The sequence below is a fragment of the Heliangelus exortis genome, chromosome 1, assembly GCF_036169615.1.
Source record: "Heliangelus exortis chromosome 1, bHelExo1.hap1, whole genome shotgun sequence".
NCBI lineage: Eukaryota > Metazoa > Chordata > Aves > Apodiformes > Trochilidae > Heliangelus > Heliangelus exortis.
In genome coordinates, this window is record NC_092422.1 from 120,585,882 (window position 1) to 120,611,982 (window position 26,101).

Genomic DNA, 26,101 nt, shown 5'->3' on the forward strand with positions numbered 1-26,101 from the left:
ATCCTTTCTCCTCCCAGCCTGTATTCATATTTGTATTGCTTTAAGCTTAGTTACACATTATCACATAGAGGTAATTTCTCTCTAAATTAGTAAACTGAATGTGCCAGAAAGAACACACAAGGCTGTGTTACAAATTTGACTCTCAGATAATTTTGAAGTATTTTGGAGTCATTCAAAATAATCTCAAGTAGCAACAGTGTATAAAAGAATACACAGCAACTATTGAAATTACTTACAAATTTAATGATTTAATTTATATATTAAATTATTTAGTTAAAAATGTCTCTGTACTTTGTTTGCACCCCAGTGATAATTTTTTTTTTGAAGAAAACCACGTTAACTTCATAATATTAAAACCCCGAATGGTAAACTATTTGTTGTTGTCCCTCCATTCAGTTCCTTTTTTGGAATAGCTTCTATGAGTAGCAGCTGATGTAATCACTGTCTAGGAAAGAAGGTAGACAGTATTATGTCATGCTCAAAGTGTTGCACAGGCATTGAGTGACAGCTTTTCCCAACAGATTTATCCTAGTGTGAGATTTATCCTAGTCATATACCTGACAGTAGCTGCAAGGCCAGCTCAGTGGCAAAGGAGCAATTATAGTAGGAGAGAACTGAGGAAGGAAAAGCGGGGAAGGCCTCTTTGTAGAGAAATCACTTTATCATGAATGAGAAGTAGTATTAATTCCCTGTTTTGTACTCTGCCTAAATGCTGTGAATCAGTGCGTGGCAAAAATAAATTGGAATAATAGTTTATTGATTCTGCCAGAGCTTGTGCTGATTTATCTTTCTAATGCGTCTCAGTGAGAGATAGTATTAAGCTGCCATGAGTCATAGTGCAAAATGTGCAAGAGGGGGAAAAACTGTGCCTGCAAAGGTACAGCATTCTCTCTGCCCTGAAGAATATTTGAGGTGCTTTTGTTTTGCATCTAGCTGTTTTGTGTGAAGTAAAGGTATGACAAATATGAGGAAAGTCTGTTGAGTCAAGTGTAGAAGGAAGCTATAAGCATATAATGATTTCCACTGTGAAATAAGCCTAGAGGTGTCAGTTAATAATGAAAGAGAAAGAAGCATTGTTCCAGTGGGAGGAAAAAAGATGCTTTGGAAAAATTCTTGGGACAGTTAAGAAGAATAGAACGAGTGAAAGTATTGTTTTGCTACAATTTCATCTTCTGTTAGTAGAACCATTTTAAATGCATAAAAGTACTCTGTTTCACAGGGATATATACCTTTTCAGATCTGTTGCAAGTTCAAAACGGGGATTAGATAAATTCATAAAGACATTCTAAATGGAATGGATTGGGATATACTCTCTAGAAACCTTAGTCTTGTATTTGTGGATGCTGCAGGAAGAGTAAAGGAATGGACCACGTAGAGGTCAGGCTAGGAAGCTGTTTCCAAATATCACCTCTTCCTGGCACTAGGCACAAACAGAGAACTTGGGTTAGGTGGAAAGTAATTTGTTTCAGTGATCTTTCTTGTGTTTTGAAATGTAGTTTGCACTAAGGCACAAAGAATTCTCTTGACCACACATTGGAAAACACTGCATGTGTTCTTCCAAGAAGGAAGGCTGTCATGAGCTCTTGATTAAGAACTGACAATTTTTATACTCTCTTGGCAGCTCTATTGTTTCCATTTGGCTCCATAACTCCTTGGGTTGAGATACTTGGACCAATGTTAGAGTAGGGATTTCTACAAAGTAATGCAGGACAAGCATCCTCTCTGCTGTGGATCAAGCTCCTGTCAGCATTAATGGAATAGAATATCGCAGCTGACCTTAGATGTCCTGTAAGAATTGATGGCTGTGGGACTTTTAGTTCTTCCTACTGCCTCTAGTTTGCTCTGATTTCACAGAACTCAAAAAATCAGCTACATTCCATTCATGGAGAGGAAGAACCTGTCAGGCCTTCATATTTTCTCCAGGAGGCTTGTGCAGTGCCTGAAGAATCTTGGCTTTGTTTCTTAATCCTAAAGGCATGCCTGGATTCCTCCTGCAGAACCTAGATAGGTGCATGGTTCAGATGAATGCTTAATGGCTAGTTGATATCACGGTCTGCAAGTGGTGTCTGCCAGAGGGAAATGGGGTCAATGCACATTACTTTCTGATCTGTGGCAACATATTGTCTGCATACTAAGTTAGAATATGCTTCAGTGAAGGTTTGTCTAGAGATTTGTGGGTGGAGTCAAAGGCATTAGAAACTAAGGGGGTTTCTTTAAATCTTAGGTTCAGCAGAACCTGTCGCACTGAGTTAATAGTTTATCTACTTGTCACGGTTCTTGATCAGTCTCAGAGTGCTAGGCAAATCCATAAGAAAAAAAAGCAGTCCATTCTAAGGTTTGTCATGAGCATGATCACTTCCATCAAGAATTACAACATAGCTCTAAAATAAGTAACTACACAAACCTAGGAACAAATCTGTTTCCCTTCTTATAAAAACCCATGTACTGATAGCAGAGAATTTTTATTCAGTGCTGACCTGTTTAATAACACTAGCACCCTATGGCTCTTCAGGTGTTGTCCTTGACAGTGCCTGAACTTTGAGGGAATCCTTTATTTGCATAAGGAACATCTGCAGAGATACTGGTTGCATGGAATAGTTCATATTTGTCACAGTTTAGATACAGGATGGGCACACAGCAGCCCTGTTTATTATAGAAATCTCACAAGCTCTGTGTCAAGTGTCGCTTGTCCTAGCACATATGGGAGGACCATCACTATCTGTCCTGTAGCAGAGCATTATTTGCCTGGTGGCTGTATTGAAGTATTCCCATGTCAAGACTGAGTTCAGAAAAAAAGGGATATTACAGCCCTGGCTCTGTCTGGTGAGAAGAAACAGGATGAAATAGTGCCAGGTAAGCCAGGTATTCAGGACTTTCCACCTGAAATGGTTTGTGCTTGCAGTCTTGTGTAGAAGAAGCTTTGAGATACTGAGCAAAAAGCTAACTCACTTCTGTTGAGATATACTATAGAAGAGCTCTGATGTGTATATCTGTTGAAATATGCAACAGCAGAGAGCAAAGGATGTTCTGACTATATATAAAGTAGAAAAGAAAAAAAAAATCCCCAGTAGTCGTTCAGCACTGGAACAGATGTCCTAAGAAGATATGCAATCCCCATTCCTGGAGATGTTCAAACTTGCTATGGTAGTCTTTCTGAAGAACTCTTCTCCCTTGCTGGTTGCAGCTAACAAAGCAGCATTCTTTAAAATACTGGTGATGATTGTATTAATCTCTTTTTGAGATCTTGAACATGATTAAATGGATAAATCCAAATCTGGGTTTTAAATCCAGAATTGGTGCCAAAGTAAACAATCATGATAGCACTGATGAATAATGTAAGCAGATAACCTGGAGACTTCCATCTCCCATCTCTCAGAGCTTGGTACTAAAGCAAAATCAATATCTAACTAGTTTTCTCTGACTGCTTGGTATCTTTACTGTTCAATGGAGCTGAATCATTAAAAGACAGCTGTCATGCTTTTCAGATGCTTTATGATTTTTCAGAACTTCTAAGGAGTTGAAACATTCTTCTTTGGACACCATTCCATTTTGCTCAAAACCAAAAGGGCAGTATATCAGTAATGGAAAAATAGAATAATAACCATTGAGACTCACAAGGGCATTACCAGGGTATGTAGAGATGCAGTTAGAAAAGCAAAATCTCAGCTTGAATTGACACTGTCCAGAGATGACAGAAACTGCAAGAAAATGATTCTTCAGCTAAGCAAGGAATAGGCAGAAACAGAAGGAGAATAATGGTCCACTGTTAAACAGGAAAGGTAAACTAGTCACCAATAATGCTGGAAAGGCAGAGGTTCTCAACACTTTCTTCACGTCTGCCTTTACAGGTGCTGTTTGGTCTCAGGCTCTAGGAACAAAAAATTGGTTTGATGAAAATACTCACCCACCACAAGTGAAGGAAGAGTTGTTATGTGAATTATTACAGGAGCTTGACCTGTACAAATCTTTGGGACTGGATCCCATTCACCTGAAGGTGTTAAAGAGGGCTGTCTGATGTTGTTGCAAGGCCACCCTCCATAATCTTTAAGTTGTGGAGGTTGCGGGATGTCCCAGAAGACTGGAAGGCTAATATCCTGTCTACAAGAAGGGTTCAAAGGAGGACCCAAGTAGTTACAGGCCCCTCAGTTTTACTTCAGTCTCTGGGAAAGTTATGGAATGAATCCTCCTGTGGACTGTCACAAGTCAAACAAAGCACGTGATTGCGAAAAGCCAACGTGGATTCACCAGGGGCAAATCATGTTTGACAAACGTGGTTGTCTTCTATGACAAGTAACCTGCTTTCTTGATGCAGGGTGAGCAGTGGGCATTGTCTACCAGGACTCCTCCAAAGCTTGCAACATAGTTCCCCATAGCCTCCTTTTAGAGAAACTGATGCTTTTTGGTCTAGACAAGTGAAGTGTGCAGTGGGTGGGGAGCTGGCTGACTGATCACACTCGGAGGGTGATGGTGAATTTCTCAAACTGGCAACTGGTCACAGGAAGGGTCCCCCAGGGAATGCTTTTGGGCCCAACACTATTTAACATCTTCATAAGTGATCTGGGTGTTGGAATTAAGTGCACCCTGATGAAGTTTGCAGATGGCACCAAGTTGAGTGGGGAAGTAGACACTCCAGAAGGGAGAGCCACCTTCCAGGAAGACCCGGACAGGCTGGAAGAGTGGGCTACACAAGAACCTTATGAGGTTCAGCAGGGACAAGTGTAAGGTCCCAGGTCTTTTCCCAGGTCTTGCACCTGGGAAAACATAACCCAGGAGTGCAGCACAGACTAGGATCCATCAGGCTGGAGAGCAGCACTGTGGAAAAGGGACCTGGGTGTCTTGGGGGACAGATAGCTCAATATGAGTGAGTGGTGTGATGCAGCAGCAAAGGAAGAGTTTGTATCAACAATGGCATCACCAGGAAAGATGAAGAAGTCATCATCCTACTCTATTCAGCACTTGTTAGGCAATACATGGAATACTGTGTTCAGTCTGGTCCCCACTGTACAAAAAAGATGCAGACAGGCGGGAGAGGGGCCAGAAAGACAATCAAAGACTGGAAAGCCTGCAGTATGAGGAAAGGCTGAGAGAACTAGGATGGTTCAGCCTTGAGAAAAGAAGGCTTAAGGGGACACCTTATTGCCATGTTCCAGTACTTGAAGGGTGGCTGCCAAGAAGATGGAGACTCCCTTTTTACAAGGACTCACATGGAAAAGACAAGAGGTCATGGGTACAAGTTACTCCTGGGAAGATCCCGATTGGACTCCAGAGGAAAATTTTTCTATATGAGAACAGTTGGACATTGGAAAAATCTCCCCAGGGAACTGGTGTACTACCCAACACTTCTAAGACACAGCTTGACAGGGTGGTGTGCCATCTCATCTAAACTGTGTTCCTACCTAGGAAGGTTGGACTCAGTGATCCTTGAGGTCCCTTCCAGCCTGGCATTCTATGAATCTGTGATTCTGTGCCACTGAAGTATACACCCAGAAATGGTTTTGAATCCTTTATGGAAGGTTTAACAAAAAAAGGATTGGCAGCTGTTTCAGTGGTGGCAAGATCTGAGTAGCTGAAAGAGGGAGGATGAGAAGGAGTATTTAAGGAAGTTTGTTCAAGGATCCTATCCAGAGAATGTATAGTACTTTGCAATTAGATTTGGAGGAGAATGGGGGATAGTGGATTCTTTAGCAAGGAGAGGTACTCTGTCTAAAAGCAGTTTTGTAATAAATAACAAGCTGAGAAGGTCATGGAGATGTGCTTGTGTGGACAAGAGAAGAGGGAGGTTTAAAATTTGTGATTGTTTGAGGCTTCTGTTAAAGTAGGTTGGTGTAGGGAAGAAATAGTAGGAGAAAAGAAGAATGAAAGATGAGTGTCTTTGGGTGTAGTCAAATTCTGCACACATCAAGTGCTGGGGGGAAGGGCAGGGCAGTGGTTAGCAATTTAGGGGCTTAGTACTCTTTAATATAGAGAAGCTACTGCTTCCCTCCTACTCTCTCCTAGATGCTTCCATAATGTTCTCCTCTACCCTTTATTGTGGAGTAAGCATTTTTCAGTGAGGTGTGGAAGAGGCAGAATGAAAAAAATCTTAACAGATTTACATTTTTAACTTATTTTTCCCTGTTATTTTCTGTAAATTTTCTGCAGAGAACCATTTGCTGATCATTTGGTCTGGGATTTTCTCCTTTTTGTAGTTTTATCCACAAGTGCTTTTCCTCTGTTGCATATATATGCTTCATAAAATAATATCCAGTAACTGTATGATATCTGTCCTTCCAGTTAATCTTCATTTTTTCTCAGTTAAACTTAACTGCTTTTATTTGTGTTTTCCTCACAAATCATTAAAAGTTTTTATTATTATTAACTATTATTATTATCATTAAAGTTTTTGCTTCTTCCTACGTTTCCTTTCATTTCTTTATGTTTCACTGAAGCCTGGGGTACCTTTGGTTCATCTGTGTTTGGTGCTCTGGGTTCTCATTAGTGGCAGTGTAAAAGAGAACTCTTCCATCCTGTCCAGTAATTTCTCCCTCTTTTTAGTAAAGTAAATCAGGTTGTACTCCATTGCCTTTTTTAATGCTCCCCAGGCTGCTTTTTTCTCTGCTACGCTGAAGTTGCTCAAATCCCCCATTGCTAGGTTTTCAGATAATTGCAGTGAGGCTGCCCCTTTTAATTACAACTCTTCCCTATTTCAGCCAAGTTACTGAGCCATTTCTGTATATTGCCTGAGACATTTCTCTTTATTCTGAGCTACGCTTCACTGTTTCACTGAAGACACTGAAGGGTTTTCAATGCTCTGCACAAACAAGCACCTCAAGAAACAAACCAAACTGGCTTTTTGCATGTAACCTCTATATTACCACGGTGTTTTTCTGGTGGGCTGAGAATTGGGCAGATGTGGTTAGAAATACCTTGCTTAGCAGAATTACTGTGCTGGATTGATCTAATGCAGTGCTGGATTAGGCTACACACAGTTTCCTTACTGTGAGATAAGCCTTTGTGTCAGGTTCTTAGTGGTGGCGGAGGAGTTTTGTTTGGACTTCTTCCCACTTAAGATAATAAATTTGGACTGGCGTGCTTTTCCTGTCTGTAATGCAGGCTCCCTATTTGACCTTAAATACCACGATTTCTTCCTCACCTGCCACGTGTTAGTAGGAAAAATACTGTCCAGCTTCAGTAGAGTTGTATTTGTGTTGTAGGGTGCAACTGAAACGTAGTTGCAAATGTGTCAGAGGTACAGATTTGTACCACCAGAAATGGCAAAAGCTGTCCTGTCATGACTGCTAACCTGCAGAGTTCTGGAAAGGCAAAGTGTACTTAAAAGAGGCAGAATTTGGAAAGCATACAGGTGAAATGGAATGGAGACCTTCCAAGGGACAATGCCAGAGATGCAAAGTACTAGGCATTAAGGACAGATTAGCACTGATCTGGGGACTCCACTGTCACTGATGGCATTCAGATGTCTCAAAATCTGTCTGTACTGTTAGCATACAAAACAACTGGGTCTGAAGTCTTGAGGGGTGGTAGGTGTGGGTATATGGTAAATACTGGGTTTTTGCAACTCATTTGCTACCTGTGTATTAGAAGTAGTAAATACGGAGTGGGTGTATAAAAACTGCCAGTTCTATATGATTGTGCCCTGATTTCTGTTTCCACCTTTGTTTTATTTTTCTTAACTAGTGTTCCTGTGGGAAGTTCTCTGTGCTTTGATCTGGGGAGATATTAAAACACTCCAGGAAATCTCTGACCATTTCAAGGGAGTGGTATGTGTTTTTTGGAGATGGTGGTATCTACAGAGAATCTTCATGGATTCTAATGCTGGCATCAGTGCAAGAAGAGTGGCAGGAATGAGTTGGCTCTGTATGGTCTGCTTCTTTCATCTAGTCAACTCCCTAGAAGGTAAGAAAATATTTTATACAGTGCAAGAACCTAACAAAGTTTTCTCTAGAGAAAAAAGGTGTGCTCTCCAGTATGCTGATCTTAATCCAGGATCATGTTTTTCTGTATTATGGCTAATCACTATCTCATGAGATGTAAAAAGCCAATAGTCATGTATGACACAGGCAAGCCCTCTTATAAACAACGATCAGTGAACATTTCTACTAGCTACCTCAGAAGTGACAGTCTCCAAGAATAAACTTTTTTCCTTGAGAAATAGCACCTTGTTTATGCTTTGCGTGTATTTGATTCTTGTATTCCTGGTCTTTCAACAATCTTTAGATGTTGATACTGTTTTACAAGGCAGCATCCAGTGGGCTACAGTCAGGAATTTTTGTTCCTGCAGTCTTGTTTCATATAACAGACGTGGAGAGAATGATTTACATTAACAAGAAGAGGCAGTTTGTGTTGAGTCAGCAGAGAAGAGGAAGGAAAGTGCAGTGAAGACAACATAGAGAAAAGGTGGGCAGAGGAAAAGAGGCTGAGAAAACAGGAGAAGAAAGAACAGATGATAAGAGGGAGCTTGATGAGAGCAGGAGATACAAGAGCCATGGGAGAGAGATACAGAGGGGCAGAGGTACTGTAAACAGTCCTCGTGTTTGTTCCAATCAATACCCTTGCAGCTACATGTGCTCATTGAACTGCACTGTTTTGTTATGATTGTTCATTACTTGCATATGTGAAAGTCTATGAAAAAGGCAAGGAGGGAGAGAGGGAATCAAGGGGATACAAGGAAGGAAAGATCAGAGGGTGGGGAAGGAGAATAGTTTGAGATCTAAGAAGATGGAGGGTGAGAAAAAAAACTATTGGGTTTTTTTTTAATTAATGAAGAGGAAAGCTTGTTAAAGCATCACTTCTCTTAATAGGAGGGTTTCTGTTAGAGTGGGAGGGAGTTCAGAGAAGAACTGATGCAAGATTATGTCCTTTCATCTGTCTCTTCTAAGTAGCTGCACTTGCTGAAATTAACAGCAGGTTTCTCAGTCAGTGTCTGCTTCTGGGACTGATAATGCTCCGTGTTTACAGTTACAGGTATATGGTAGCTGCATAGAGAATGTTATGCAGAACCAAGGCCAATGCCCAGTTCTGAGGAACATATTATGCTCTGGAAAGAGAAGGGATTTAAGGGGTCACACCCTAAACTCTCCTTTAGGGAGAAGAGGAGCACACAGATGACCAAAATTTACCAGAGTATTCCATCCCAAACACATCATACTCGGTTTAAATGTGAGGGATCACAAAGGTCAAGCTCTCTTCATTCATGGCCAGCATCTCGAGAGGATTCCATCTGTTTGTCTGCCTTTGGTCCTGATTCCCTGCCCTCCTGAACCCATGTGTTCCTGCCTCCAGCTCCCATCTGCCACTGACTCCAAGAGCTTAGCCTGCACCTTTTCCAGGGCTGCCCTGCAGCCTTGGTGGTGACGTGAGCGTTACTGGGGGAAAGAGAGGTGGAACGTGATACCACTTTTGTATATATTTAAGCATTTTTTTTTTCATTACCACTGTTTAATTAAAGCTGTGTCGTTTAGTTTTCAGCCTGTACACCTCTCTTCCGTATTCTCTTTCCTTTCTCTATGTGGGAGGGGGATTAATAGAGAGCATCTATCACTTGTGTAATTGCCAGCGCAGCATTAAACTGTGACAGGTTATAATGCAAAGTCTTAAATCTCTGTAACTCCGTTAACTGCTGATTTTAAAATGATTTACTAAGGCACTGTCATATTCCTTAGTGTAACTGGTAAAGGAACTCTGACAGAAAAGGAAGAGAAAATTTCCATTTTCTGCAAATATAAAATAACTCACTAATGATAGAATCGTAGAGTTTGGATCGGAAGAGACCTTAAAAATCATCTATTTCCATCCCTCTGCATGGGCAGGGACACCTTCCACTAGACCTGGCCTGGAACACTTCCAGGGAGGGGGCAGCCACAGCTTCCTTAGGCAGCCTGTTCCAGTGTGTCACCACCCTCAAATTAAAGAATTTCTTCCTAACGTCTAACCTAAATCTCCCCTCTTCAAGTTATAAAGGAGGGAGGTGCTCCAGCACTCTGATCATTTTAGTGCCTCTCCTCTGGACATGTTCTAGAAGCTCTGTGACCTTCATATACTGGGGACTCCAGCCTGTCAGTAATACAGATACGGATATTTTTGGAATTCAGTGATCACTCCTGCGAGTTTGTGTTAGAAAATTCTGTGTGATACAACTTCATAGATCACATGGTTGAACTGCCTGGATTAAAATAGGACAGCAAGATTTTACCTATGGAGATGAAGCAGTAAAGGTGCCCATGAGCTGAATTTCAACTCTCAAATCAGAGTCAGGGGAGTCAGCACATTGCATCGTGACTGTACTACATTATGCTAGGACTGCACTCCAAAGATAATTTGCATCTTAGAGGTAAGTGTGTTTTTGTGTGGTCAAAAGGCAGAGGAAAGTTATTCATTAGGTGCAGGAAAAATCTGATGATAGCTTTCTACATAAATATAGAAAGCTTTACTGTAGAGTTATCCATAAATAAGAAAAAAGACCCAGGGCCATTTGACTCATTTTGAAAACTACAGGGAAAACTCTGTTTGGTCTTCAGTTTTTGTAGGGTTTCTTAGAAGTTTTAGATGGTGTCTAAAATCTCACTAAAGATGAATGACTGAGTGGGAGATTCAATTAAGGAAATCTTTCTTCCAGGTGTTTCTCAGGCATTTGAGTTAAATTTAAACAGATTGAATGTAAAACACTTTTTGTCTCAAACTAAGTTTTGTTTGAAATTTTCTAACAAGAGAAAACCAGTATCAATAACACCTTAATGTAAATGGTTAGGAAAGAATCTGTAAAGAGGGGAAGAAAATAAAGTATTCAAACCATCTTCCTCTGCATTGTGAAGAGAGCCAATATTTTTTGTGTAGAATACTTTTCAGTTATGAGGAAGGTAGTACCCTTTTATAAAACCTAATGGAACCTTAAACCCATTCAGGGTTCTTTCAGAAGTAAAGAAAACAGAAAATGCTTTTGTTGTTGTTCTTTTAGTTGTTGTTCTTTTAATGCATAAAAATAATTATTATGCTGAGCTTAATCAATCTAGTATCTAGACACTGATTTCACTAGAAACAAGCATTTTGTCCAGAATTTTCCAGACACAATTTTTAGACTAGAAAAAATTCCTGCGGGAGAGAAAACTGTTTTGGAAACAGAAGAGGTTTGTGAACTTAGTGTTTTCAGATTTAGAAAAGGAAACAATACTGCACAAAGGTTTTCATTAAGATTGCATTTCCCAGTGTTCGTGGCTCTGCAAGGGTTTTTAAGGTTTTAGTTCAGGATGCATTATTTTTGATATACATGTTGGCCGAAAAAAAAAATTCCTTTTTCTCAAGAATATGTAAAGGAATACACATAAATTTTATTTCTATTAGTATGTAATTCCTGTCTATAATTTATCATTTAACATTTCTGTAGGTTAACCTTTCTGATTGTGAAAGTTAGTGAAGCATAGAATTTAGGAACGCCTGACGGGCTATAGTAAAAATAGCTGAGAACAAGTGATAACTTGCTAATGAAATAGCTCTTACTAGGGCACAGATTTGAATTTTCTGTGGAATTTTTAGTTTGATTTGACTGAGTTATAAATATTTACTGCTGTAAACAGAAGCAGATTTCATTTTGCAGAACTCATTAAATATGTTCCAAAGGAATGATGTGTTCTCCATGTGAATGCATTTATTTTACAACAGACTCTCCAGCCTGCAGAATGGCTGGACAGCCTTTATAGGTATTTTTCCAAAGTTCAAGATGTAAAGAGAATAATTCTTCTGCTTTGGTATAACTTTTGCATTAAAAGTGTTTCCTTGGCGTAAAGGAACATTCAAGAAAAAGGTCACGAGGTCAGGCATTCTTACTTTGTCTTTCACCTGTCTTTTCTATTAACTAGTTTTCATCTTGGGTTATGGAAAATAAGGTGTTGATTGCTCAAATTGCTTTCACTTAGAAATGAAGGAAACCTGTATTTTCTTTAAGGGTAATCTTCAAAGTAAAAAAAGTACTATTGCCTTTTGTTTTATTGCAGGCAAACACAATTTAAAATAGATGTTATTTTACTTCAGGGGGAAAAAGGAAAATTAGCTTTCTAATTCAGTTGTTTGTGATTCACATGAGTTACTATAATCCTAGCAAAGACCTTCTGTTATGGTCTTCTCAGTTCTTTCCTGACACTTACCTGCATGCCAAAATCTTTGATGCATGCTTGGAAAGCCCAGGGCAGAGGCATGTCCTGTTGTAGACATTCAGAAGGTGAATGGGACCAGGCTGGATGTGCTGCTGGTTTGCAAGGAAAAGGTGTCTAGGTTATCCCATTGATCAGTCTTAGCAGCTCCTCTGAATATGTTTTTTCCTAAAGTAGATTACCCTATAGTCCCACTGCTAGGACATCCCTATTCCCAGGTATGTAACATAGCCTCACATTGAAACTGTTCTCAAGCTGCAGGCTCTTCCTGCTAGGAGGGCACCAGGAGGGCATTCTGCAGCCAGTTATGTTTCAAGTCAAAGCTAACTAAAGCTTCAAAGAAAAGAAACAATATTCTGAGTATCTGTGACTTTCATTAGATGCTTCAGTGAAATTTCAGAAGACCCAAGCCCACTTTTTAATAGTTATGAAACAAAGCAGGAAAACTTAGGTAAACTTCAAAAATCACACTGTACTGTCTATCAAAAGTACCCAATTTGACAGCAGTGGCAGCTGGATAAGTTCTAGACTCAATAGTGGGTGTTTGCAGAATGAATCTCGTAAACTGTGGGAGAATACATATATTGTGTTACCAGGAAAACTGTAAATAATAATTTAATTCGATTGCATATGCAAACTAAGCATTTAATGTAATTTTTTTTAATTTCCCAATGTCTGTATTTCATGACATCAGCATAGCAATTGTGCAACAAGCTAATCCTGTCAGTTTCCCTAAAGCTTTAGCAGAATAGGAGAGGTAAAGAAAAACATATACAGTCATATATACAGCTTAAAAGCTGAGCTACCCTGAAAATAGCTGTGTATTTCCCTATCCTAGACCATTTGGCTGTCATTTCTCTCTTTCTCAGATGGCACATAACTCCTGATTGAGTTGTGAGGACTCCTCCTTGAAGATGACTGCTTTGGTGTTCTGATGGTGTCAGCGTTTTGCTCTGACATAGCAAGTAGTTAAAATATATTATACTTTGTGCAACTCACTAATTACAAATCCCACTTGGCTCCCAATAGTTTGTTTTTATTAATTGCATTTGAGTACAGAAGTAATTCAGGAGCATTCATTGCAGTAATGACTTCACAATACAGATTTATCCAAGAAAAAATCAAACTAATTTGTCCAATGTAGATGGGTTTTGCATATTTTATAACTCTATCTTGTTTTAGTTCAGTCATAGCTGAACTGTAAAAAGTATGTTTTTTGTTACAAGATAACCATCTTTGTATTGGCTAGTTACTAACAAGTGGGATTTTTTGGCTTTTTTTGTTGTTGTTGTTTGGTTTATTGCTTGTTTTATAAACTCATTCTTGAACAATAAAATATTTGTTATTGTATATGTCACTAGCCATTGTTATATTATTTACTGCACCACAATAGCTGTACAGTTTTGGAAGAACTGTATTTAAGGTGTCCCAAAGATTTCACTATATTCTGTCTCCAAGTGGCAGCCTACATGCACAGATGTGTTTTATCACAGTTGGGTGATAAAAGTCTCATCTCCCAACACTCAGAGGAGCAATGAAAGGCAGAGGAACCCAAATAACTCAGTAGAGAAATAAGCACTTTGGCCTAGCTTCTCCCAGGTCTATCACAGGAGCACGATCAGCCTTTTGGTTTGGAATAGAACCCATTAAAATAAGTCAGTGGAAGTGTTCTCTGGAACACCGTGCAAATTGAGGGGTTGGTTACTGCCAGCAGGGGTGTGGGATGTAGGTAAAATAATCTGGGGCTGTTGCAAAATTAACGGTGGGTTGTTCAGAGGAGGAACCATAACTGGGGAAGGAAGGAATCAAGGTTGTTTTGGGAAGCATCAGCTGTGAGAAAATAGATAAGGGGCCAGTCATGTGTAAAGAGGCTGCTGGTCAGTATGCCTTCAGGCCTTGGCCTGCACCTGCTCACCACAGTCTGTTCTCTTTTCTTATTAAATTCAGTTTTTCACTAGTTACCTGGATGAAGGGGCTTTATTTTGTGTGCATGCAGGCATTTAAATGCCAGCAATTGGAGTTGAACAACAGGTCACAGTGGCCCATGTGTTGGTGCTGTCAGCAATTGGAGGGCCTGGAATAGATGAAAATCAAGTGCCAGGAACTAAAATTGGACCACAGGCCATAGGATCTGTGATGCCAGCAACTAGAGTGAGCAAGCTGATACGAATGACTCTGTAATCTCTAGCAAATAGCAAGCCAGACAAATGGGTTAGTAGAGTAAGTTGGTTTAGGAAGCCAGGGAGAGACCAGAGAGTCTGGGGGATGAATGAGATATCTGTTTGCATGTGTGTGCCTCTGTGAATGAGGCACAAAGCTGGCAAAAGCTATTTACTGAGGGGATCAGGAGGTCCAGGCCAACTGCTGGGGAGACCATGAGTTCTGGGAATTCATCGTGTCTCCTGTTTGTGTGTTGTGTGTCTCTATGCAACTGGAAACAAGACAATCCCAGGGCCATCTCCTGGGTAGGCTGAGTGCCTGAGTTACTGGAGGGAGGGGTCCATAGTGTCTGTGCCTATGCATGTATTTCTCTGTGTTAAGGGGTGTCTGTGGAGTGGGGCAGCACTACAGCAATACCTACTGGCCTTGGTGGCGTAGGTGTCCCAATGCCATCTGTGCAGGAGAACAAGAATGCAGGGCCAGCTCTTAGGTAGACTGCATGCTACTGGTCTTAAGACCAGTTAGTAGAGGATCCATAGTGTGTCTGCGTGAAGGTTAGGTATTGGAGAGTGAGGGTTTCTGAGTGTTAGGAACAGGAGAGAGGCTGCAGGTTTCAGGTGCTTGTATGTGCAGGTGCCAGCAAATGGGGAGAGCATAGATCCCCTGAGGTCTGCTACTTGAGACTGGATGTTGAAGAGAGTTACCGGAGGGGTCTGTGTTGTGTATAAATGCATGTATATTTCCCACTACAACCAAGGGGAGCAGGATGAGGCCATTGGTGGTGCTGTTTCTGTTTGTATGAGTGGTGAGTGTTTCTGTGTTGATGCTTGTGGCTGGCCATTTGTATATGTGAAGTGCCTACATGTGTTTGTGCGTGTGCCTATTGGGAATACCCACTCAACCTTGCTGTTGGTTGGACCTGAGGCAGGGCTAAGCAGCAGCCTTGCTTATGTGAGGTTACTAAATCTGGCAACCCCTAACTATTTTTACACAAGCCCAGAGAATTCTCTCTCTTTCCACCTCTCTTAGAGAGCATTTGCAGTCACGTTCAAAGACACTTGCTCATGTTCAATACATGATCGTATAAAGGCAGTATAAGCCCAGTAAAATTTCAGTTACTTTCAAGAAATCTGAGAAGCTGGAGAACCTTGCTGCTTGGGACATTCAGCTGCACAGCAAAGCAAACTCTGAATGTTACCTTCTACTGTGATGCCCTTTGCCATATCTACCAATTGTGTATTCGTACATTTGGATATATTCAGAATTCAGATGGATGTGGCCTTGAGCAACCTCCTGTAATTTAGGCTGGCCTCGCAATGGGTATAGATCAAGATGACCTCTATACTTCCCATGCAGCTTATTTCAATCTGTGATTTTATAACTGGGTTGAATAATTCCCTCTTGCACCTCTCCATTGTTAAGACATTGAGGACAAGTGTTCTTCAGTCCAGAAAGCTGTTAGGCCATCTCTGCCTTCATGAAGATATTCCAGGGGTCAGTCATCCTTTGGTGAGTTGTCATCTTCTTGCATCAGGGGAACACTTGGCCTGTACCACAAGCACTAAAGTGTCTTGTTTAAAAGTATAGGCTAACCAAAATCTGAAAATCATTAACATGCCTGTTCTGAACAACCTGATCAGTAATAGCAACTTCCAACCTTTGCCCAGTTGATCTTGATGTTGACATTATAGTATGGTGCAGCCCAAGAGATTGCTTTGTGTCATAAGTACAGGGTGGTACTAGCATAAGTCTTTGGAATTTTTTTTTTACCCTTTCTGGCCTGCAAGAACAGAGGACACTGAAATAAGAGTGTAGTTAATTCTGAATTTTGTTTTACAAAGAGTGTAATTAATCCATTTCTTTCTGCTATAAAGTATTTTTTGTTTGTTTTGTTTTGCTTTGTTTAGGGAAGAGAAATACAAGAGAATCTGTCATCAGTTATTTTTTTCTTCTTTGAACGAAAATAAATCTTATTAAGAAATTGGAATCTTATTCTTCAAAAGCATAAGATTAAAGCAGTAGTCAAAGAAGGATTGTCATACTTTTTGTGTTTAAGAGCCTCCAGGTTGCTCAGCTATCTTGATTATTACTCATTTTTAATCCAGTGTGCAATATTGCTCTGTTGATAGACTGAGGTCTGTCATGGACTGTCCTGGGTCTGGGCCTGATCTGATCTTGCAAGACCTTTGATTTTTGAGCAAGATAGAAAGGGTGTAAGCAATTTTACTTCCAGACTGGTAAATTCAGCTGAATGCTCTGAAGGGCAGCAGAATACTGGTCTGGCCCAGAACCAGTGATGCTGCATCAGTACTGATAAAGTGGCAGAATGAAGGCTTATACCAATACACTGGTATGCACTTATTCATACTGTTAAATTATTAGCACAGTCAGGGGTTAGGCCTTTGCCAGAAAACTTCTAAAGATTACTTAGGCATAGGTCAGAAGTTGTGTTCTGAGACCATTTCTGAGAGGTGGTTTGGATGTGACCATGTAGTTCTGTGGGGTGGGAGGTTTTAGGTGTGTAAACATGAACTGTATTTTTACCTGTTGTCCTCAGAATAAGAGAGCAGCCTAAAAACTTGTTAGATTTATGAATGTACATGCAACAAATGTGTCTGGGGATCTGATTCAAGGCATACAGTCAGTAGGAGAGGAAGAAAAAGAAAAGAAAAAAAGAAGGGGGACTTTTAACCATAGGTCACCAAATGAGATTTATGCACACAACATTCTTGTGTACTTTTCTTATTTTTCTAATGCTTCATGACTGAAAATATTCACTATGAGAGGAACAGTTCAGTCTGCTTCAGGCTGAACACAGCATCTGTTTGCCTGTGAGATATTCATGTGCTTGATAAAGATTAGTCTGCTCACTGGTGAGAAACATTCTGGAGAACATGGTTCCTGCTAGCTGGGGCAGAGCCCAGGCTGCTGAGCAAGTGTTCTTTATTTTCTCTCTTCTCCTTTCCATTCTCACGTTTTATCTGGCTTTCCATGTCCATGCCCTAATTAACCTTTCTCTATTTTATTTTCTCCTAGAGTTTCCGTGAGGTAGTTGCATTATACTTTGGTAAATGGGAGACTTGGACCTAATTAAAAAAAAAAAGTTCTTTCTTTGTTGAAAAATGATCTTGTATATTATTCCAGAATATCAAAGCTATTTATGTGAACCCAATGGGAAAGTACTGGCATGGCAGATTGCAACCCCTGTGCCAGACTGTGCAATTCAGGCAGTAATGGGCATGAGGGGATGCCAGGTCCCTTTGCTGCCAGGGCAGCCTGGGGTAGTAAGACTGTGCCTGAAGGAAGCACAGGCCTTTCATAAATGTTTTGCCACTCAAGAGGAGCCATCAGAGCTGAGCTTCAGTAATGAGCTGCTCACTGTTTCCTGAGGTCTGTTAGGTTATTTCGGTGGGATTGTGCACCAGCTGTAACAAGTAGCTCTTTCCAGTTCTGGCAAGGCAGTGCAGATGCTTTTGCAGTGCTTTTGAAGTAAGGAACTGCACTGGCTCCTTAAGAAGGCCTAAGAAATATATGCTCTCCTGTAGGAATATAGGGAACATCAGTTGGGGGACATCAGTGAAGCCTGAGTTCTGGTTAAACTTGGTCACTTGATCATGTCTGCTTTAGGATGAGTCGAGTCTTTCTTTTCTGCTTATTAATGTGAAATGAATCCCCAGGAGCACTGATAGGGATAGTAAAGTCAACAATCTATAATTTGGAGATGAAAACTATTGAGGATTTCTCCTGCATAAAACATGAGACAGTTGTATCATTAAACCTTTGCAAGAGGAATAAATCCTGTTTGCAAGTAAGCTGGATGCAGCTGATGGGTTATGCTTTTTGCTGTTGTTTTTGGTTGGTTTTGATTTTTGGTTTTTTTGTTTTTTTTAACAAAGTGAAACTACAGAAAAATGAACACTAAAATAAGCAAACGAGAGACTGACTTGTAGTGAAATGAGGCAATCAGGTGTTGCTAATTATGAGGTGGGAGGCGTGAGCTTGTGTTAAGCCCACCTGTGCCCAATTAGGGCTGACCCCAGCTGCTCATGAGCAGGACTGGGTGACCAATAAAAGGAGAGCTTCCAAGTGCATGCTCAGCTCACTGGGGGGCAGCCTGAGAAGGAGGTTAGCTGGGTCCAGAGCAGAAGCACTGAACAAGGCTGGCCAAGTCTGAAGGCAGCAAGATGGGAGCACTGTTTGTGCACCTTGGCAGGAACACCTGTTTGACTTCGAAGCGCTGTGCCCCAAGAAAGGTTTGTCTGCTACATCTGGTGGAGAATATGGGCACAGACCATGGTCTAGCCCCTGCTCAGGTGGACCAGGAAAAAGGGAGCCAATTCGGTGCAATACAACACTAACAAAAAACCTGAAGAGTTGGGATAGAGCTAGCTGGAGCCGGGAAGCCCTAGTCGGGTAAGAAGGATCACTACCTTCTCTCTATCGTTGACCCATCAAAAGAAAAAATGGGACTGTCATTAAGCACCCCTGTCAATGAGAAGCTTCTAGAGAAGCCAATGACATGGATGAAAGAGCAAGAACTCTCCTCAACCCTGTCTGCATCAGTTGCGTGGGAACTGTGGTGAGAGGTTGGCGACTTGATATGGGACCTCCACACTTAAGAGAAAAATAAGCATGAAATTGACTTAGAAGATACATGGAGGATAATAACTAATGCGCAGCTGGGGTAAGCCCTGATTGGGCACAGGTGGGCTTAACACAAGCTCACGCCTCCCACATTGTAATTAGCAACACCTGATTGCCTCATTTCACTACACTGACTTTCCAGCACTTTAGAAAAAGCAGTTGTTTTTTACCCTGTGTATCAGCACATGTGAATACCTGTTTGATGGAGTCATCTTCTTGCCCTGTGTCCTCACTATAAATGGGTACAGAAAAGCACACATGCTTCCATACTAGTCACTCCCAGGGTGGTCTTGGACCTTAATATTCACTTCTGAAGAATACTGTCACAATCTGTTCTGAATTTATTTGTACTTGAGCAGAGATTAACAACTCCAAGACAAGTCATATACAGGCTTGCAGTCTAATGCCCAGCTCCAAACCAAAGTAAATCCATTACAGGATCACCTGGGTCATCATCCTAAACTCCCCCAGAAACTTTTTTTTCCAGAGCTGGAGAGAAAACTGTCTTAGCCTTGTCTCCACTTTTTCACCTGGAGGAAACTGACATTTGTGTAACTTATCTCTCTGTCCCACCATTTTACTGCCCAGAAGAGAGTGGCATCATCTGTACTGCTCATTATGATAACTCTGCTCAGTGTTGTCCATGTGCTTATATTTTGCCAGGGAAAGTTTTCACCTGGCCAGAAAGAATATTGCCAAGTAAGTCGCTGACAATGAGTTATAATGATGATGTGTCTCATACTTCTGCCCCTCTCTGGGCCCTGCTTAATTTACCATTATGGAAAAATCCTGTCATATTTAATCTCAAAACAGGGATGTATATTCTGGTTGCGTGAAAGTCTTCTACAAGACATGTTTTGGATTGTTTTGGGTTTTTTTTCAGAGACAATCTTGTGGAGGACAGGTAGAATTTTAGTCTAACTTGGAAGAACACAAAATACTTTCTTTTTAATTGTTTGTTTGTTTTTTTTAATATAAACAGAAATTCTTCTGGATACAACTGGAGAGACCTCAGAGATTGGTTGGACCACCCACCCTTCTGATGGGGTAAGCATGTCCCTTGTCCACATCTTGACTGCATCTCTGCTAGGGAGACATGCATGCAGCTGATGAAGAAAAGGAAACTGAAACCAATGAAATTTGTTTTGTGGATTTTGTTTGTATGAACAATTTTATTACAGTACATTGTGTAAAGCCAGATTGTTAGGAGGGTACTGGGTGGAATACTGTTGCAATCTCGTTTTACCCTCTTCCTTTCACTCGTTGTCAAAAGTGCTCATATGGTCTCCAGCCATCCATCCACACAGAATAGAGCAGAATAAAATACTTCAGTTGGAAGTAGCCTACAATGATCATCTAGTCCAACTGCCTCACCACTTCAGGGCTGACCAACAGTTAAAGAATGTTATTAAGGGCATTGTACAAATGCCTCTTAAACGCTGACAGGCAAGGGGCATTGACCAACTCTCTGGGAAGTCTGTCTGAGTGTTTGGCCACCCTCTCAGTAAGGAAACATTTCCTAACAAAAGTTCTGAACCTTCTCTGATGCATCTTTGAATCATTCACATGAATCCTGTGACTGGATAACAGGGAGAAGAGACTTCCCTCTCCTCTTCCCCTCCTCAGGAAGCTGTAGAGAGCATTGAGGTCACCCCTCAGCCTTGGTTTCTTGACAAACCAAGCGTCCGCAGCCACTCCTCATAGGACGTGCCTTTCAGCCCTATCACCACCTGTGCTGCCCTTCTCTGGATCTTCACATCCTTTTTTAAGTGTCCCTCTTTAGTCTGGCTGGTTATTCTGAGTTTGATGCACCCAGGGATACAGTTTGCCCCCTCGACTGCCTGGGCACACTGCTGGTTCATATTGAGCTTGCAGTCAACCAGCACCCCTTGATCCCCTTCTGCAGAGCTGTTCTCCAGCCAGTCTCCCATTCTATATTTGTGTCTGACATTCCTCTGTCCCAGGCAGAATCCTGCATTTGTGTTGTTAAATTTTAGCCATTGATGATTGCCCACTGCTCAAGTCTATCTTGACTACTCAGAAGACTGAACAGCACATCCCAGTTTGGTATAATGAGAAAACTTTCTAATTGTGCATTCAACTCCTCAATCCAGAACACTGATAAGTATATTGAACAGAACTGCCTTTTGAGTTCCATGAGGAGTTCCCTGTTAAGCCAAGATAGTCTTTTGCTCCATTTGGTTGACTTCCAACAATTGTAATTGCCTGCTCCTGTGCTTCTAAGAGGTGATTCCCAGCACTCCAGTTATGGGACTTATTCTACCAAGTCTCAATAATACTGATGTCATAGCTCTGGGAAGTGACCAGTGCTTCCTTTTCATCCTGTTTTGTTTTGTTTTTTTCCCATACTGCCTGTGTTGGTGTACAAGCATTTCAGATGTACTCCTGAGCTCTCTATCCTCTCAGAAGCAACATAAACGTTCCTATTAGTATTGCCTCCTTCAGGCAATGTTTTGCCAACCCTTGGCTTACCTTCAGCTCTCCTGTTGGTATCTCCTTCCCCCATCAAGTCTAGATTAAAGCCCTCTCAATCAGTCCCATCAGCCTTTGAGCAAAAACATGCTTCCATTACTGGGACAGGTGGATCCCATCTGGCTCCAGCATACCTTGTGCCTTGAAGCCTTTCCATGGTTATAAAACGAAAATAATTGGCAAAGGCACCATTCTGAAGCCATGTATTGATGTCTTGGGATTGCCTGTTTCTTCCAAAGTCCCTCTCAATTACTGGAAGGATTGAGCTGCCTGTGTTCCAGAATTTTGATTTGACTCTTTTGATCAGCCCTAGACTTTTGTTGCAACATCATTAGTATACTCATGAAAGAACAGGAGTCTGGAAGCCATATTAAGCTCTTCCATCTTCTGGTGACTTCATTAATCTGGCCTCAGAAAAGCAGAATGGGTGCTTCCATTTCACACAGGAGGGAGTCTCCAGTGATCATAAATTGCTCATTTCTTCTTGGCACTGATCTTAATACAGGTCTTGTGGCACAGAGTTGGTCAACCCGATCCTGGCAAGAGTGTGCGCTTAGGTTCCTTCTCTTCCATCTCATTATGTGCTTTTTCTGTCATACCCAGGGCCTTATATCTATTCTGTAAAGCTTGGAGAGATTAAGGACAGGTTTATCTTATGTTGTAGTACCTTGCTTCTATCCCACCCATTCCTTTCCTTGTGCCTTCCTCCTATCACAAATTTGATCCTGGATTCACCCCTGTAGTGGCAGTGCTGAGTTGCCTTATGTGCATCAGAGATGCCTTCTCCAAAGAACAATATCTTGCTTCTCTCTCTTATTTGTTTGTGTCATGCATCTTGTCTCTGGAGATGAGAGATGAGGAGGAAAGAAAGTGTAATTCTCTGATTTTAACATTCTCAATGCCATGTGACAGGTTTGCATGAATTACATTTTCTGTCACAACAGTTTTTAACTTGCAGGCTTTAACAGCTCTTCTTTACAGGGTCATACGTGGACCTGTCTAGAGTGCTGTGCTACACATGCCATCAGCACACTGAGGTCTTGTCATAGACATGGCACGGAGACGGAAGGGGAAGAAGGTCTGTCCTGTATATGGGGTGCAGTTAAACACTGAATCTACGTTTTGTTTTTTTTTACTGTTTCTTCTTTCTTTTCTGCCACATATCCATTCTAGTGGGATGAGGTAAGTGTTCTGGATGACAAGAAGCGCCTGATCCGAACCTTTGAAGTCTGTAACGTGGCTGAACCGGGTCAGAATAACTGGTTGCGTACTCACTTCATAGAGCGGCGCGGAGCCCACCGGGTCCACGTCCGCCTCCGTTTCTCGGTGAGAGACTGCGCCAGCATGCGCACCGTGGCCTCTTCTTGCAAGGAGACTTTTACACTCTACTACCACCAGGCTGACGCAGCCTCTCAGGAGCTGCCAGAGTGGCGAGAGGGCCCCTGGACCAAAGTGGATACAATTGCGGCTGACGAAAGCTTTTCCCAAGTGGACAGCACTGGGAAGGTGGTAAAGATGAATGTTAAAGTACGTAGCTTTGGACCCCTCACCAAGCACGGCTTCTACGTGGCCTTCCAAGACTCGGGAGCCTGCATGTCCTTGGTGGCAGTCCAAGTCTTTTTCTACAAGTGCCCAGCTGTGGTGAAACGATTCGCCTCCTTCCCTGAAACTTTCGCTGGAGGGGAGAGGACTTCGCTGGTGGAGTCATCGGGGACATGTGTAGCAAATGCTGAAGAGACAAGCATGACTGGGTCCTCAGGAGTCCGGTTGCACTGCAATGGGGAAGGGGAGTGGATGGTGGCCATTGGAAGATGCAGCTGCAAGGCTGGCTACCAGCCTGTTGATGACGAGCGAGCCTGCCAAGGTGAGAGACCTTTTTTCCCCATCCCCTAACGTAGACACTTCTTTGTTGGTTCTCTGTGTTAGCAGTATTTGGCAATGTGCAAACTCTGCTCTCCTTTTTTTTCGTTGCACTGAAAACTTTAAATGCAACTATTTCATCATCACTGTGGCCAAAACAGCACCTGCCATCACATCTCCCCCAAGCCCTTCATTTTTTACAAATAGCAAGTCCTCCTCTTGTCTGTCATCAATAGTTTGATTAGTTTGCAATCCAGATAAATTTTGAATCAAATCAATTTTGTGTCAGATAGTAGTCTTAAGCACTAAAAAATATGGAAATCAGGCTTGGCAAATAAAAATTGGATTTTTAAAAAAGTCTATCTTCCCTTTTTTATATCATTCAATGAAAGCTGATACTCTTTTGCAGCTCCATTATCACAGAAGCTGGAGATAGATGAAAATGATAAATATTTTAAGGAGTAACTGAAATAATGACAGTCTATCAAACTACAAAACACTGTTCCCATCATGTACTTCCTGAGATTCCATGGACAGCTTAAAACAGCCAAAGACAAGCAAATAATGAAACAGAGTTAGAAGGTATTTTTTCTCGTGTTTCTCATGAGCACCTCTGGCTTGATCACCATTCCTGATCTCTTCTGCTAATAATATGTTTCTGTCTGGTCTGAATGGAGCCACATTCAGCTAGCTTAGTTTGCCCTCTTCCTTGGTGCTTTGCAGGACTTCTCCTCTGTATGTTCTCCCTTCTTCCTAAGAACAAACGTACACCATAGTGCAGAGTTGCTGCAGTGTTCTATATAAAATGTGGAACAAAAGCAATAGCCAAGGGCAGATTTCCACTGATGATCCTGCACATAGCTCTTAATAAGACAGAAGAATGAACCAAGGATAGGAAAGAGAAGAAAGTTTCCTTATATGTTAGTAGAACAGTGTGTGGGCATTGCCTTCCTCCTCACCATATGGAAGCCTGTGGAGACTTTTCTGGACCAGCTGTTACCTCTTAATTTAGAACAAAGAATCTGACAACAACCATTCTGAACAGATAGATAGAAAGCCCTTTTTTTTCCTGCCCCCTACCATGAATTAAGAGACTCTTTCACTAATTTGATAAGATTGCCTGCTGTTTCTTACTGTATGGCAAATTTATCCAGCTAAATAGAAGAGTAAAGCATCCTTTACTAGTAACTTTAGGTGATATGGAATGTGGCGTGCAGTGGATTCATTTGTGACTTTATCCAAGCAGACTTCTTCTCACGCTGAACAGTCAGAAAGAATAGCAGTCAGAAAGGAAGGTTGAGACTTTAACTCCTTCTCTTTCTGTAGATGTATATGCACATGGCGCCTTCCCTTGCAATGTTTTCTGCAGCTCTAAGTGGCTTTCCACATAAGGGGCCAGAAACTGAAAGTTCTGGGTGATTAGGACATCTTAGGCTACTGCTTCACAAAATTGTGGACTCATTGGCTGTTCTCCCAGGTCTTCTCTCAGATCGACAGATCCATTACTGAAAACAGTTGTTCCTGGATTCCATCCCCACCAACCATTTTACAACACAGAATGTTTCTTGGGGTTCACTTCCCATAGTATATAGTTACCTTTTAGCTGAAAGTGACATGGTATTTAAGCCACCAGATGCTTTTGAAAATAGTAGTTAAAATTTATGATTGAGACACTTTTGAAAATATTTTTTAAATTGCAATATAGAGAAGAAAGAGAATATAAATGACTACTTGATAAAATGCTAAGCTGACTTCTAAATGAAGTAAGGTGAGCTTTTAGCATGAAAAATCTGAAATAGAACTAAACAGAATTATTCATTTAAGAGTAAGGAGTTTATCCTAGTTTCTTCCAAGAGCAAATACTCTTTAATTCCAACTGTCAGTTGGAATTCCAGCTGTTCCGCCAGTGAGATTACATATCAGTTTTTCTAATCAGTCCAATAGCAGTATCTGATACACCCCTGAAAATGTGCCATTACTGTATCAGTATACCCCTACATCTGCAGCTACCTTCTAACTTCTCACCTGCTGTGTCTCAGAGAACTGATTTTTCTCCCTGTATCCAGCTTTGATGCCTGAGGGAGACAAGATCACAGGACTTTAGGAGAAAAACACTGATGGAACCATATTTAGGAAGAGATAGAGTGGAGTGACCTATTTCAGTCATAAGACTGGGGTCAAGTCAGGTCTTTGCATCCTTGCTGAAGTCCATTTGTTGGACTTGGACTGCTCATCCCCTTTTTACTATCATAGTGTATTTGATTTACAGTGCAAGGTTCTGGCCATGGTGGAGTCTGATAGGATGGCCTCTGTGGTAAGAGGGCAGAGGATGTCCATTCCAGATATAACTTTTTCCAGACATCTCAGCAACAGACCAACCACTGGACAGAGCCGAGCTGATCAGCCACATCTTGGCATGGTGATATTAGGTTGGTGGTTGGACTTGATCTTAGAGGTCTTTTCCAACCTTAATGATTCTGTGACTCTATGTGTGTGGCACCTCTGTACGAACATAATTAAGAAGAGGCAGAAAACATTAGCCAGAGAAAGGGGAAAGGAACAAAAAAGCAGAAACAGCTCAGGGAGCACCAAGGTCAGAGAGGAAGGAGAGGTACTCCAAGCACCAGAGCACCTATTTTCTGCAGCTTGTGGAGGAGTCCACACCGTAGAAGATGGGGCATTCCTGAAAGAACTGTGACTTGTGGAGAGTCCATACTGGGACAGGGGAACAGTATGAGAGGGAAGGAGTGGCAGAAACTGCTCATTCCAGTGATACTTGGGTGGAGTAGAATAGCTTGGAGTGT

General features: G+C 41.4%; 1 protein-coding gene across 3 annotated transcripts in view; it reads left to right on the plus strand.

Annotated features, from left to right (window-relative positions):
* The window catches only part of LOC139804939 (ephrin type-B receptor 5), a 67,058-nt gene that overhangs the window by 12,357 nt on the left and 28,600 nt on the right, over positions 1-26,101 (plus strand). For 2 of the 3 annotated variants that reach the window (XM_071762761.1, XM_071762781.1), the window contains exons 2-4: positions 7,675-7,893; positions 19,927-19,991; positions 22,611-23,301. In XM_071762761.1, coding sequence (XP_071618862.1) covers positions 7,800-7,893; positions 19,927-19,991; positions 22,611-23,301 — 850 coding nt within the window. In that variant the 5' untranslated portion in view covers positions 7,675-7,799. Of the gene's footprint in view, positions 1-7,674; positions 7,894-19,926; positions 19,992-22,418; positions 22,516-22,610; positions 23,302-26,101 lie in introns of those variants that run through there. The other variant, XM_071762771.1, reaches the window with a different exon arrangement.